Source organism: Corvus kubaryi, unplaced genomic scaffold (genome assembly GCF_017639235.1).
Source record: "Corvus kubaryi isolate FWS band 111438036 unplaced genomic scaffold, C.kubaryi_AGA036_p1.0 37397, whole genome shotgun sequence".
NCBI classification, from domain to species: Eukaryota; Metazoa; Chordata; class Aves; order Passeriformes; family Corvidae; genus Corvus; species Corvus kubaryi.
In genome coordinates, this window is record NW_024581136.1 from 1,776,692 (window position 1) to 1,792,733 (window position 16,042).

Sequence of the window (16,042 nt, forward strand, 5' to 3'; positions counted from 1 at the left end):
TTAACTCATTTCGAGAGATCAGGTTTTTATTTTTGATGGAACGCTTCCAGTACAGTGCTACTCCACTGGACCTAATGGTAACATTCTTACTGGCTTCAGTGAAATCAGGATTTAGGTGCAAGCTGCACCCTACAGCTCTCATTTGCTTCCCTAAAACTGCAGTTCAACTTCTGAAAACAAGGCTATCTGGAGGCCCCTTGCTAAGGCTCTGAAAGGGTGATGTCTATGGAGAGTAAAAAAGTAGCTTACAAAGTCTAAAACTCCAGCATCTTGTTTTATACCTAACAGTCCTTTTTTGGTATAGTCAAGAATTATGGTATGCACACATTTATAGAGTTTAGTATGTTTAATTGGCATTTCTAAAAATAGTTTTATTTGCAGTCATTTTTTTTCAAAGTTATTTCCTAAAAATATTTTATTCTAACTATACAGCTCTAATGTGGTCTTCATTTCTGTGTTTGCTCTTGTCACTGATGATGTTCAGTACTAGCATTTGGAGAGTTGGTGTCAAGTCTGTAAATTCTATTGTTCTTCTCTCCTGTAGCAGCAGTAGGCTCACTGTACCTTCTTAAAGACCTGCTTACATGTGACTCCACACACTCTTATTTCCTAGGAAGAAAAAATAATTAAAACCCACAACTTTTATTTAGGACACAAACATTATAGATTCACGTGTAAGTCCAGCTTAATTTGAGTTCACAATTTTCTACTAAATGAGATTGGGTGGCTTGTCTATATTTTAGCCTGCTTTTCATCCTAAAAGAAGCCATCTGGTTTGGATTTGTCTTCTGCTAAAAGGTGGAGTAAGGGAAGTTATTTTGGGGTCTCAGATCTTAAAGGGCCAAATATGTTCCTGGTGCACTATTCTCTATTTGCAGTGTATACAACTGCTTTACGTCTTTGAAATGGGAATTCTCTGTTTTGGATACATAAGGAAGTGGGGATGGATTTACCTCACCAGTTCTGAATCTGTGTGGTGATGACTGGTAGCTCAAGCCTACAAATTCAGAAATCAGGATCCACTTTGGCAACACAGAGATCATGGCTACAAAAGGCAGGTAACTGTACAGAATATTTGACCCAGGTCTATCAACCAGCACAGCAGTGAAGTGTGACTGAGCCTGACCACACTGGATGCATAATGCTGTTCCTTTGTGTTCCACAAGAGCTCTTCAAAAACCCCCTTGCTAATCTTTGGATTGCTGTGAGCTGGGCATAAGTAGGGGCAGTGTTTACATCTTGGGCTCGGATTTGTGAGACTGCTGCTGTTTGCCTGTTTACCCACCTCTGTTCCTGAAACTCCTTAAGTTTAACCTGAGAAGTGCACACAGGTGTGTGCCTGGGATGTGTGCCTGTGGCAACTGGTTTAGGTGCAAGAAAAAATAGTGTGGAAGCTCGTAAGGGACATAAAGACAATAATTATGTATGACCTAGAAGAGATGCACTTTCCAGTTCAAGATGAGGCTTTTAATAAAGCTCCCAGAATATTTTGAGGAAGTTATGCACATTTCTTATGGGGGACTTTGATAAAATGATTTTAAGAAACCTTAAACTAGGTCAATAACCTTAATTGACATATGTTGCTAGACCCCAGTAAGAGAAAGTGCTTCATGCTGAATTGGTGGAACAACAGATTGATCCAGTGACTTCAGTTAGGACCTGTTTTGTTCACTACTGGAGAGGTAACCCAGAAGGAGGAGTGTGCAGTAAGGGCTGAGAGATCTGCCGACAGTGACAAAAACTATGGAGCAGAAGCAATCAATACAATAGAAAAGGGCAATAAAACACAAAAGGAAATGGGGAATGGTCAAATAAGTCACTCACATAAAAGAAAATCTAAAAAGAACTACAGAGTACAGACCACAGAATGAAATGAAGAAAATAGGAAGCGATAAACTACTAAAGGATGTGGTCCCACTCCCTGCAGAACTGTGACAAGAATAAATTAACACTTGGCTCTTTAAGTAAAGTTCAGTAGGATCATAAAGCTATTGAAGTATCAATGCTTTAAAGGTAACTGCTCATTGTATCAAAGCACTCTCAAAAGTACAGGACCTAGTAATCTTAGCTGGTCAAAACAAGATATTAAAGGGGACTCTTCACTGTATTTTTAATCGAGAGAGTTGCATTAACAAGGATTAGAGAAATAAAAAGGACATCTTCTGAAGTTTATGAAATACAAGAAGTGAGAAAATTGAAATATTGAGGAGCGGGCTTTAAAGTGCTTGGTTACTTCCTTTGCATGAATTACTTTTGTACTGACTTCTGCGTACATGAGAGACAGGTTGTGGCAAATTGTCCAAGTGCCAATGAGTGAACGCATGAGCTGGCAGGTATGATCCAGAATTCTTCCCAGCCTTCTGAAAAGCAGCATCAGAGCAGTTAGATTACCCTGAGCTACCTTAACTTGCAGTAGACACACGTATTTGAGCAACTGAATCTCAGCTTCTGACTTTTAAAATCAACCTCCTGAAAGGGACAAGTATAGAAAGTGGTCTGGGCATGGAGCTCCATGGCCAGGTTGTGTAGCTAGAACAGGAATCAGAGTAAGGATAGCAGAAACCAGGGCTAAAGGAATTGATGTTGGGGACAGAAGATGGGAAGAGATAATGCCTGGGAGCTAGCAAGGGCCAGAAACCAGGATGCCAGTCCAGAGAAATCCAAGAGCAACTGGTGCTGCTGTTTATATATGTGCAGAGAGGAATGCACAGCTGTGTATGACTGAGAGCAGCCAGGTGGAAGCTGAACTTCTAGGCCAGGTGTTGTAATGGGTAATTGAGACCGGTTTGCCAGCAGAGAACTTGAAAGGGCTGATGCCTGGTGTGCAGCTGGGAGGCAGTGTGGAAATACTGAAAAATGCTTCATGGAGGGAAAGTGTATGCACAGGAAATTTGGGCATCTCCTTTTTAATGCTTCCTCCCCTCCTTTAGGTGAGCCCATGGCCTCATCTATAAATTCATCACTTACACAGCAACTTTCTCCCTACCTGTGCTGCGTCAAGTCCAGATGGTAAGACCTGTCACATACATTCCTTTCCTAAACTGGATTCTGGGACCTCCAATACTTTCTCAAAATTATGTTTATTAATAAGGGGCTTGAGGTACTTCTGCAAAGACTTCATAACTCTGCTACTGATTTGAACATTTAGAGGATATCCATTTAGATTGCCAAATGCTAATAGTACTGCACAGTGAAGAGAAATGGAGTTTGGAGTTTATTATCTCAGCAGGAAGACTGCCTTTTACCCACACTGATGAGAGAGTGAGGATGCTATAAAGAGTTATAGGAAAAAAGAATAGGAATCTTCTTTCAGGTCCTGTTAATTTAGAAAGATAAAAATGATGATCTGAACAAACATCAATTTCAAAAACTTAATTGCTGTTTTAGTTCTCTAGACTATAATGTAGTGTGGCCTGTAATTATTTTAAAAGAAGAATGGTGTATTTTTCCTTTATTGTTGGGTGCTCAGTTTCACAGCTCACATACTGAGTATTTTACAGACTGTGTGAGGGACATTCTGTTAAATGTCTTCCTTGTGTGAACGTTTCAGCCTGGTGTGTCTGGACAGACACTGAACACAGAAAGAACATTTGAAACTGTCAGGCTTTGTAAGGGACATAAAAACATAATGGCTCCAAATGAAATTGTTGCTTTAGAAACAAGTCAAATGCTGCACCAATACATAATTATGTCAAAGTAAGCCAAAATAACATAGCACATTCCCTGCTGTGTTTTATCTAACCGTTTTAATAGAGTGGCATTCAAAACCTCTTACATGATCTTACCAGGTGCATTTCATCTCCTTCAATCCACTGGGTCCAACCACGGCCTTCTTTCTCTCCATTCTGTACACAAAGCAGCTTATCTCCATCCCAAGACACGGTAGTCTAACAAAACAGACATGTTTGGTATTACTGTAATATTCTCTGATATTGGGATTAGTTTCTGTGAAGCAAAACTTATCTCTAATGATTAGTGTATCTCATAAAAAGAATGATTGTAGAGTGTTGTACCACTTAGGATAATTACAAAATAAATGAGCTTGAACAGAAAGTTGCTGCCCAACTGCCTGCCAAAAACTGGAGGGATGAGATAAAGCAAGAAAAAATACCATCAAAATCATTGTGTAAGAACACACTCCTCTCTCCCTGCTGAAAAATACAGCAGCAGAAGAGCCCTGCAGCCTAGCACTGTATTTGCAAAAGGAGCTGAAAACATAAGATCCAGTTTGTTTTTTTCCACCGTGATTCCCCAGGTGCTCTACCTGAAAAAATTCCCATTTACTGGCACTATGGATGAACAAAGCTTTTGAATACTGAGCTGGTTTTTCCTCATGTCTCAATCTGCCTTCCTTCATCAAGCAGAGTGGTTTGGAAGTATCAGCAAGTTGGGAACTTTGCCAGCATCCTGCTTTTTGCAACTGAGGCTGGGGAACTAGTTGAACCGGGACTGGCAGAGTAAGTCAAGAGTCAGGTGCAGTAACCAACACTGCACTTTTGTGAATATTGGTGCTGTCCTGAGTGGTTCAGTAAAACCTGATTCATAAAACTCCTTAAATGTAGGACAGTGCATCCTACAGCTTGTTACTCTGGTTAGCATTTACTGAAAATTTGCCTTTCACATCCCCCTAAGATAAAGAGAAGCAGTGCTCTGTAAAATATTTAAAGAGGGAAGAGCAGTGACAGTTTGTGCTCCATGAGGATAGTGTAACAATATTAGCACATGGCTTTTAAATCAGCTTGTTTGATGGGACTCTGAGGACTAAATATAGAATTACTGTCTACCTTGTAAAAGTCTTCAGCCACTGCTTACATGAGTAGTCAGATATGGAGAGATGATGAATTCTGATTTGCCATTAAAGGACATTTACTGCATCCATCCTGTGTAGTTTCTAGGGAAGAAGTCAGCCTACATTTTTCCTTCTGGTAATTAAAACCAGTTCAACACTCAAAAACTATCCAGTCCTATTTATTTAATCTGTGTATGTCACAAACAATTAATTCTTAAATGATAACCATGACAGCCACTATCTTTGAATGAGTGCAGGCAGCAGCCTCCTCCTGTGGGAAGCTTTAGACTAAACAAGCATGGAAAATGAATCACTACAAAGAGTGCCAGGATAGATAATGATAGGCAAGGCAATAGTATTGATCCCATCAGTCTGTCTGCACCACATGGGGGCTCTGAAAGACTAACTCATGTGTTCTTGCTAAAAATCTCTCTAATTTAGAAAATGCATTCACAAATTCTTCTGTTCTCTTTTGTAAAGTGATGTATTTAAACCAAGCAGTAGATAACATTTTATGAAACCATATCCTTTAAATACAAAAAATGCTAATGCAGGAAGGAACAACACATTTGGGTAAAGCTGTAGTTAAAGCTGTGGTCACCATAACCTAAATCCTTTCCCATATCTGAATCTGCAGACATCCACTGAAAAGATACAAGATAACAAATAATAGTAGTCAAAGCGAATAATGTCTAATTTATATGGTACCATATCTACAGATTTCTGATTCTAAAAAATGAATATAACAGAAAAAGAATGACGATTTGTAGATGTGAGGGATACTGTGGAATGAAGCATTTGTATGTGCAACTTTGCTTAGTAACTGCACTTATTTGTATCCACTGAGTATTAGCTCAGCATAGTTTAATCTTTAGTCTAGCTTAATAGTTAAATTTTGTGGGCTTATATGTGAATTCAGAGGCAATATACCATGATAAAGTAGAATCCAACTTTATTAATCCTACTAATGTTCAAAGTCAGTTGTGAATGTTATCACACGCGATAATATTCACTGACTTAGTACACTTGGGGGAAATAGAGAAATATTGGTAGCAGCACAAGGAAATGTTAACTTTTTAGCCTCCAAGGGTGATTGAAATTGTTTCATCTCAGAAAACAACACACTTTTTTTCTCAGGATTTGTTGTTTTTCCAGTCAAGATTAGATATTGCTTTTTGCAATTTGATGATAACCACGAAGAGTCTAAACCCACAGACATTAACCAAGCTGTCTTATCACACAATATTCTCAGGTATCCTCTGCATTCCCTTTGAGAAATATAAATACTGAGGGGATATGAGTAAACCATACAATTTCGGATTTCTGTATGTAGCTATTTTGCTCTGAAGGTTATAAAGGGCAGAATGTATTGCAAGAGAACATAATGTCATTTTCTTTGTTAGCAGGAACAACCACTTTATGACAGTAAGATTAATCAGTGGCATCTGTATCCTTTCTTTAGGTCAAACTGTAATGTCTCAATGTCTCTTTTATTAAACTAATACACAAGATACAAAATTCTCTTTCAAGTCAGATTGAAACACGTCCTTCCACACACAGTGTTAGTCGAGGTTGAAGTTGCTCTGGCTGTTAATGTGCACTGGCTGCTGCGAACATTTCACCCTCTACAACACCTAAACCAGAGCAATGCTTGCTTTACAACATTCCAAAATATTTGAATTAGAACATAAAAATAATACTCCAGAAATACTGCAGGGCAAATGCTGTACATATAATCTCTCTTGCTGTATCTAAGAGCAAGTATTTATTTTTGAAGACTGGATCAGGATATCGCCACGGTATAATCAGGAGCCAAGCACTTGTAGACTGCTAAGGCAGTTCTGTATGACCCTTCGGTTCCTCCTATTTTGCTCTCCTGGTACACACTCTCAAGATAAAGAAACACTTTACCTTTTATGTAAAGCTACTTTTCTTAGAAAAGTATGCCTTTGCAATTGACCTTGTTTGCCCCCATTTTGGTAATAGCATTACCTAAGGTCTGCCTTATTACAGAGGCCGAGCTACTGCCACTGACCCGGAATGACTGAAAATCTTTGCCAGGCTTTGGTGGACATGGCAGGCCCTGGCAGACAGCTCCTATTCTTTATCCTCTTCCATAAGAGGAGGAGAGGTAGACAAACTCAGAAGACTCTGGAAAGCGGCAGTTTCCAGTAACAGAACCAACTAGTTGAAAATGGAGTATTTCTCTAAACTGAAGACTGTCTTTTCAAGCATCTTGTACTACTTGCATAATAAATGGAAGACATTGTTTATGCCTTTCCACTACATAGTACATAATCTAGTTCACCATAAGCAAGTTTGTATCTTGCTTACTTACCACCGGATCATAGTTAAACCTAAGGTGAACACTTCCGAAGTCAAGTGCATGTAATTCTGTAGGAAACTTCAATAGAAAATGGTGATGAGTGCAATTAGTCAACAGTGCTATTAACAGTACTAAAGGAATGCATGGAAAGGTAACGGAGTGAGGTAAAAAACAGGGAGTCTTGCCTCAATTTAACTCTTCTCAAAAATTCCAACCACCAATATTGCACATTTTTCAGATTATGTACACTTTATTCTTGAGGTGTAATACTAGAGAATGGAGCTCCTCTGGGAAATGAAAAAGCATTTGAAGCCTGAGAACAGAAAAAAAGTTCAAATTCTCTTTAGTTTTATGGTATGGTTTCTGTAGTCTTTCACTTTTTGTGTGCTTTGATATTCTCTTATTACTTGGGCGTCCACATACTTTTTTTAGTGATTTAATCTTTATGTGTTATGAAGATTTAAATTTATATGCATAGCACTACCTGGATCTTCCTGAATATTAAAGCTGGAGGAAATTATAATTAAAGTATTCTCATTACTGTTTCCATCTATGAGATGAGGCAGATTTATTAAATGAAATATTAAGTAAATCCCAAACAAATTATTGACTACGTATCTGCTTTTTCTTTAGTAGCAGTAACCGTAGTGAAATCTGGCACTATTTCAGCTTCCAGTGGCAAATCATACTGACCCACAGCCAGAGATAATGATCTTTGTAATTTACTGAAATAGTCATCAAACATGTTGTCAGAGTACTTTGCATTTCCCAGTAAGGTCTAAGTGCAAAGATATTTGGTGCTGGCTCTGCACAATGTTTCTCATTCCCCTGCTGGCAATTCCTGTGTGCCTGCTTGGGTCAGGCGCTCAGCAATTGAAGGTACAAAATGTATTTTACAGATCAATGGAAGAAAATAACTTTTTTCAAAGTAGTTAATGAACATTTTTTGTTAATGCTACATAGATTTTTGACACATTGCCTTTATAAGTATGAATTGTACCTACCACCTTTCATCAAAAATACATTATTGATTTCCTATCTGTAGGAGAAACACAGCAGTACCAGTTCTATTTTTCTCCTGCTTCCCTCAGAGTGTTGCCTCTATATATGGAGCACCAAATGACTGCAAAGCTATGAGTGCACGACACACTCCCATCTCAATCCAGTAATTCTCTGCTTGGGAGAATGACAGGCCATTTTACAACTGTAATTCTGATCTAAGAAGGATTAAAAAATGGAAAGTCATTTTTTTAGGTCAGATGAAACAGAAAAATCCAATTCGAGCTGTGTCTTGTAAATAACACCAAAGAAAATATCCTAGAACTTTTGGTAAAACACGGTAATATATCCAACAAAGTATTTAATAGCTTCTCAAGATAAACCATTTCATCTGTACTTAGTATCAAAGTGATATAAAAACCTCCTGTAAGCAGTTTTTTTGGGAAAACATGAAGTATTGATAGAATAAACTAACCTTGATGCCACAGACAAATAACTGCAAGGGGGGAATTCTGCCACGTGATCACTCCCTATGGCCTCTGTGCAGAAGGCTGCTCCCAGGGGAATACAGCCTTGGCGAGCTTTGTCACCTCTCCACCCTGAAACCCCTTTTATCTCATCACATCTGCATCTGGAAGTTCAGCCACAGAGAGAGAAACTACCGAGAAAACAACAAACCCAACAGAGCATTTCCTGGAAGGATTCCTGGGCTTTATCTCCAGATACTGGTGCTGGACAAAGGCTGAACCTATTTAGCCATGCTGTAGCTCAGTCATGGCAAAGTCTTCTTTGCTTCTGTCATTGTCAGCATCTCCAGTGGCAGCATTGCTAGAAAAGAGGCTTAGGATTGTACTGAAAAATTTTAGATGAAAGGTAAGCTGTTGTCAGATAGGATCAGGTCTTAATGTTCGAATTTCTTATTTTGAATCCTTGCTCATAAGGGCAACAGAGGAAAGTGAAGACTAGAGGTATGTTCCAGGGAGCAGGAAAGTAAATGTGCAAAAGCTCCAGGCTATGCAGCTGACAATATGTGGGAGGAGGAGGACAATATTTTAGACAGTGCATATTGTTTTATTTCTTAGGAATGGTGGATTTTTTTCTCACTGAAATAAAATTGTATACAAATAATACAAAAATAGGAAAACTTGTGCATATCCCATGCCAGAAAAAAAAGTAAAACCCGTCGCATCCTATTCACTCTGTGCAAAGATCGGAATCGATTCTAAGACACTTACTGTTTAAATTAATGGGTATAACTGATTTATCCCCTGTGTAATTTTAGCAAGATGCAATTGTATGTAACACTAATGGTTTGTCATTCAAAATTGGATTTGTTAAGTCTGGTTCTCAGCTTTTCAGCTAATTCTTTCTGATTGCACTTTCTGCATTCATAACTCTCAGAGCTGTTTAGAGTTCACAAAAAGCGGAAATACTAAACCTATCCAAACCCACCTTCTCTGCAGAACTTTAGTATGCTAGCAGAAATTTTGTGAATAACTAGCTCAAAAGCTTCTAATCAGTCTTGTGGTTTAGACATTAATCCAGCACTGCAAAATGTGAAGTTTATGACATCTTAAATTATACAGCAAAAGATTCAGATCATCTCATTTGCTATCACCGTGCAAATGTGCTGAGCACATCACTTACAGGTAGTAACAGTAATGCCAAAGGAGCAAGCAGGGTGGAACAAGGCAGGAAAAAGGAAACTGCTCCTCCTCACTGAGGCACAGAATGGACCAGAGTCCATTCTGAGAGAGCCTGAGATACACCCAGGAGTGGACTTCTGCTCTCTGGAGCCTCAAAGAGGTTGACTGGAGGACTTTTCTTCCTCACCTGTTGAGAGCAGTTTGTAAAAGGTGAGAAATACCAGCAGAAAAACTATCATGAAGTCTACCTCTTTTAAATTATACCTCCCTCTTCCCCAAAATAAAAAATCAGTAATTATGCCAATGAGGAGCTGGGGAAATTACAGTACTACAGAGACAGGAGGCACTAAATCTGAGAGAAGACAAGCCCCAGCAACAGTGATTCTAGAATAATGCTTGTTCCACCAAAGTACATGAGAAAACACTTACAAGCCCAAAAGGGCAGCACTGGAAGGGTAAAGAAATAAAACAGCTAAATCAGAGGGATCAGGTGAAGACATATTGCTGATCTTGCATCTTGCTAGACAGCCACAATTTATTTTGAATCTTCTCACCCTGTGGGAGATCCCTCCTGCAATTCCATGTACTGGAATGTTGTTTGTTGGTTGTTGTTTTTCTGGCAGCAAAGCCTTAATTCCAAAACCTGCTCTGAACTAGATTAACAGCTGTGAATTCCATTTGTGTAACAGAGGAACCTGCCTAAATAGTTAAATAAGCTTAATGAATGTGATTTTGTAACAGGGCTTTATTCTGACCTTGAAGTGGTATAAATCAAATTATATCCAGAACAACTAACTCCACTGCATTTTTCCTGAATACAAACTCGAGAGGAATCAGTGTCACATTCAGCACGTTTGTTAATTAAAACAGAGCCATGATCAGTTTCAAACAACTTCCTACCTTCAGTCAGATATGTCACATGTCACAGAAGGGTCAGTCAGGTGTCTGTGAACAGTCCTTATGTGGCTGTTTTAAACATTAACTGACACTTCACATGGTAAGATGTATTATAGATCTGACATGTGAATTCTACAACTCCCAAATCCTCTTCATCCTACCCCACCCCAGCCAATCTTAACTATGACTAGAAGTTCTATTAGTTCCAAAAAGGAACCCTAAACACCTACTTGATAACTTATTCATGGTTATATTCCACTTGTATTCAGTTTTAGATAATGAAATGGTTAAGATGTATTATTTCCCACTTTCAGTTTAAAATTCTTGCAGTTTTCTCTGTTTTCCAATCCCCTGTCTTTGTCCTTTGTCATTTCACTCCCTGCTTCAATGGAAGAAGAAAATTACTGTATCAGAGAGCACAAAGTTCTAAGTTAACAAAGCACCTCTCATATGCTTGGACAAATACTCAGTTATAACACAACGGTTCTCAGTTATACAAGAAATTCTGCTGTTCTATATTTAGAACATAAAATCTTTCTTGATTTTTTAACAGATTGCTTGCCCTTAGTCTCTGCCAAAAGAGATTAATTCTGCGTGTAAGACAAAGCAATTCAGTCTTTCAAATGCCTGAACAGCAGAGAATAATTATAATGCAAAAGTTTTCTCTGACTTTAGCAGAAAAGTGATTAGAAAAACAAAAATTTTAGGAAAGTAATTTTTGCATCTGAGCTATCCAATTCTCAATCTGCTTTGACTCATTGGATGCAAAGACTTGCAATGTGAATCTTCAGCCTTTGTTTCAGCATTTTAAGGTTTTTCACTTAACTTTTTCATAATTTCTTTACTAAATACTAAGTAAATTGCACTGTGAAGGTACAGAAGGCTTGTGTGCCTTGTTCTTATGTGCTGGTACATATTTCACATTGTAGATGTTTCATCAGCTTCACTGGTTATTACTGACAGAGAAAAAGGGAAGCACAACTATCTCCTGATGAATGAGAGATACTTTCAGAGATGGCTTTGTATTAATTATTTCAATAAGGTCTTCCTCTTGCATGCACGGTAAATTTTTTCCTAATGTCAAAACTTCAACTTACTTCTAAAATAAGTATCAGCAAAACTTTTTTTAGCCTTTACTCCTCACGGACAGTATTGATTTGGAATTACTGTAGTTACACTCTACCCTGACTGACTCAAGGATATGTTTTACAGCTGAAAGGTGAACACAATTTCAGTGAATTACACACGGGATCTAACCTGTTCACTGTGCTGATATTATTTTTACAGATATGTTAACTCTAGTTAGATGATATATTCTTCATTAAAAGAAAAAACAATCTATCCTTATAGGATGAATTACTTCTACGGTTATTTTTGCTGGTCTCCTGATGATTGCTCTGCTGTACAGATTAATGTTTAATGTGTAATTTGTCTTATCCATGTTACTTTGTACTGCTCATACATTGAGCTACTTGGATAAAACTTGCCCAGTGGTCTGCTCAGTCCACAATATAAATAACAATAATTGATTCACAATCTCTCCCATTACACAGGTTGACTATTAATGATTAAGCCATTTATGGCATGCAGTTCCACAAGCTCTACATGAACAAATGGAACACCAAGAATGATATTCAACCTTTGCTTTTATGGTGGTTTTCTTCGTAACACCACTCAGGGAGTGGTCCGGTATCTCTTACAACCTCCATGACTCTTCTTTCACAAGACTCCTTCTGCACCTTTGGAGTTATTTTGCCGCTTATTTTGCCTGACATTATGGTTACCAGATTTGGACTGAAGTCACTTCAGATGTACTATTTTGCCGTTGACAAAACAGAGGTCTCATGTAGAAAAGAAATGTTTAATAAGAAAATTGAACTATAAACTGTGATATGCTGCAACAGGGCAAATAAAGCACCAGTGGTCAGAGACCTGAACTGTCCAGCTACAGCTGGAGACCATAAAGAGACACGGAGATCTCTGGGGTGTTTTGGTGGAATTACATCCCTAAGTCCTTCCTAAAAAAAACTCAGTCAGAGTCAGTGACTACCCCTAGTTGTTTGGGTTTTTTGTTTGTTTGTTTGTTTGTAACAGGCAAGAAGGTGCTGATACCTTCTGCTTCCAAGGCTAAATAAGCATTTTCCACTGAACAGCAAATAGATAAATGTTTGAGTAACCTTTGAAAGTAGGCTGAACTAGGTTCTACTCCAAATCAAACAGCTGTTGTAGTGAGTAAAATGATCTCTCTCTAGATTCTTCTTTCTGGTTTAACATTTTGAATCTTTCCCTTATCACTCAATGTAGCAAAATAGGTTAGAGAATTTTGGCTTGTTAAAATTTTTTTCCACCACATAGAGGATGGTTTAGTTCTCCTTTAGATGGGAATTTAGTGGTATTTAAGTACAGATAATGCTTAGACAGGGACAGTTCTGTGCACACCCAAACCTTTTTAACAGATGTTTTGAGCATTGGTGTCTTTGATGGTAATTCAATCATCTCAGTCTTAAATCTTTCCTTGGGCTCGTAACTGTTCAGTGAATCTGCACCTCAGTATCCTGATTAACAGCATTCCAGGAGCCAAAACCACATTATGCCATTGGGGCACTTTCCTAAATACAAAGGCCCCTCCCTTCTGAGAATTTTGTATTCTGCACTCTCATCAAACTTGCACCCCCCGTAATATGGACTACAGAGGGACTCTGAGGCACTCAGTAGCCAACCATTCTTTTTCTCTGGTCTTCACAATTTTTCCCTTTCCTGCCATGATCAGAACAAAAGCAAATTTGCAAATCTTAGTGTGAGAGAAAAGTATTGGTTTTAAATAGCACTATCTTTTTAAGAATGGAAACCTATTCATTCTCTTTTATGAGATTCCTCCTCTGAAGTCCCTCCTGAGATAATTTTCTTTGTCAGCTTCCTCACTGTAGAATACTGGCAGTGTCATGCTGTCAAAGTAATAGCTGAGAACTTGCTATTCTCAAGTTTTTCCCCTGTAAATTGATATTTATCATTCCTAAGTTAAAAAGCAAAAAGAGCTCATAAGACAGAGCTATTGTAAAACAAAGTCCTCAGTGTTTGCTTATTCATTTCAGTAAGATTTGTTCCAGTGGGGTAGTTAAGTGTGTGCTCTAATAAATACACTCAGGAAATTTTTAAGCACTTGGCTATTCTTATTAAGGGAGCAGTGCCTGACCTTGCAATCAGTGGATTTCCTCTACTGTAAAACCTTACTCATTAAAGAGGTTCTAGAAGTGACCCTAGATGTCCTTTTGACTAACAAATACCCTAGTATAAACGAGCATAGCTTCCCTGAGGTTATTATTCACTGATTGATAAAATCGCTTTGTGCTCCTGATTAAAATCAGCATTCCTCTAATACAAAGGCATGCTCAACACTGTAGGTACATCTTGGCAAACTGAGAAGTATAGAAATAATTTCAGGAATAGCCACCAAGGATGGTTAAAAGATGTGTTCTGTGGAAGGCCTCATATTATCAATATTCCTTTCTGTCCACTGTTACAGTTCTACTTCTTACCATGCACTTGCGATCATCCACCCCAGATAAATCCTCCTCAAACTCCTTCCCTACATCAAATTCCATGATGTAGTTTCTAAAAGTGCTTAGCGTTTTAATGATCACATGATCCCCGTTCTGAAGGATTTCTTTGTCAGGCTTTAGCAAGTTCGCTATTTTTCTTACAGCAACATTTACATCTGAAAAAGAAAAAAAATTATTTTTATCCAAAAAAGTCTTCCACAAAAAGAAGCTTGTCGCTTCTAGGGAGAACTAAAATGAACAAAGATAAATAGATGTCCAAATTTTTCAAACCAGCCTTCTCATCCGGAAAAAGTCTGTAACTGAATTCTTATAACTTTAGTAACTTAATGCTTCAATTTTCTGATTATGTGGAATCTTTAAAAAATGCCATTTGTATTTGACAGTTAATAAAGACTTCACTATTCCAATAGAAATACTAACACAACATCAAATACAAACACACAGAATTGCATAAAGTACTGTATTGAATCTTTAATAAATATAAAAACTTTATTTTACTGCTTTTCAAATTCTAGGAGTTTTTTAATGTTTGGAATCTGCCACTTACCTCTTCAAGCTATGTAGTTTAATACCTATTAATGTAAGCTTCAAGATGGTAAAAAGTAGAGGCTGCTTAAGGCAAAACGATTTTGCTTAAGGCAATTCTTAAAGTGCATTTCTGAAAAAATATTTCTCACAAAAATGACTTATAACTGTACAAGAAAAAATAGATTCATGTAAAGAATAAGAGAGGTGGCATTTATTGATTATTTATTCAAGAAGTATGAAGGGAACCTTACCCAGTGCTTTCAGATACTCCTCAAAATTGTCATTGCTGATCATTTTCCAGTAGCCATTGAAGTCTGCAGGCATCCCTAATTCAGGTGATTGTCAAAACCAAAGGCTCAGAGCTGTGGGTTGATTCTGCACCACACAACTCACTGCCTTTCTTTGCGGCAAGTTTGAACTCTGGTTTCTTTTATCTCATTTTTTAGACCATGGAGCTATGCAAGTCCTTCTAATCTGATTATTGTTGAAGTGCTGCCTTTAAATCCTTCCACTAGGCTGAACCTCTGAGATTTCTAATGACAACAGGATGACTTCGTTTAAAATGAATGAAATATTCACCTTTCATATCGCTTGTGTAAGGGAAATCCATTTTAATCATACTACTCTTCATTTTTCATGCCACTCAAAAAAACCCCCTTTCAGATAGCTTTAGTTTAGGATATTAGCCAAAGCTATACAAGTGCTTATGTGTTTTTTGAGGCAAATTCTTTCTTGAATATGTTTCAGCAACTTTATGCTTTCTTTCAAGAAAACAATCATAGAGACTCATTCAGTGAAAGCCACCTGTGTATGGTACTCCTTTCACTTGTTCCACAAGCTCCTTAATTCTAGAGAACCATCACGGAAGCTGCTTGACCAACTGGGGGCTCAAAAGGACCAGTTAGATGGACACTTGTATTAAGAAGCACTGGTTAGCTCTGTACAGTGATAAATGCTACATCACTACTGAATGAATGCTATCAGTTAAGAAACTTTGAAACACAGAGGTAGAACTTCATATTCTTTGAAAGTGACTTCTGTCAGAAATGAAATACACTGAACCAGCACAACAGGCAACCAGCATAGAAGAGCACGGATTTTTCTTGCTAACATTAGAGCTCAAATACTGAGCGTCTCAGATGTTTTCATATGGTAAAGCTGAAGTCCCTGTTGGATATATTATCTACTCTGGGGCTTTGGCAGTTGCTTGCTCTTATAGAAGACTCTGGATCAGAGAAGAAAAGAAACCTACTTTAAATGTGGGGATGAGGACTGTCTGTCCTTTGAAAACCCAGAG

The 16,042-nt window shown here is 38.0% G+C and overlaps 1 protein-coding gene across 1 annotated transcript; it reads right to left on the reverse strand.

Annotated features, from left to right (window-relative positions):
- Nucleotides 1–350: 350 nt before the first annotated feature.
- Nucleotides 351–15,981, reverse strand: RBP1 (retinol binding protein 1). The gene is made up of 4 exons (XM_042042435.1): nucleotides 14,997–15,981; nucleotides 14,194–14,372; nucleotides 3,786–3,887; nucleotides 351–609 (listed from the first exon to the last, which is right to left on the reverse strand). The coding sequence occupies exons 1-4, from the start codon at nucleotides 15,067–15,069 to the stop codon at nucleotides 556–558; spliced, it is 408 nt and encodes a 135-aa protein (XP_041898369.1). The 5' UTR covers nucleotides 15,070–15,981; the 3' UTR covers nucleotides 351–555.
- Nucleotides 15,982–16,042: the final 61 nt, after the last annotated feature.

Coding starts and splice junctions, on each gene's coding strand:
- RBP1 (XM_042042435.1), bottom strand. CDS start 15,069: ATGCCTGCAGACTTCAATGGCTACTGGAAAATGATCAGCAATGACAAT. Junction 14,373..14,996: donor GGAGTATCTGAAAGCACTGG/GTAAGGTTCCCT, acceptor TTTCTTTTTCAG/ATGTAAATGTTGCTGTAAGA. Junction 610..3,785: donor AAGGAGATGAAATGCACCTG/GTAAGATCATGT, acceptor TTTTCTTCCTAG/GAAATAAGAGTGTGTGGAGT.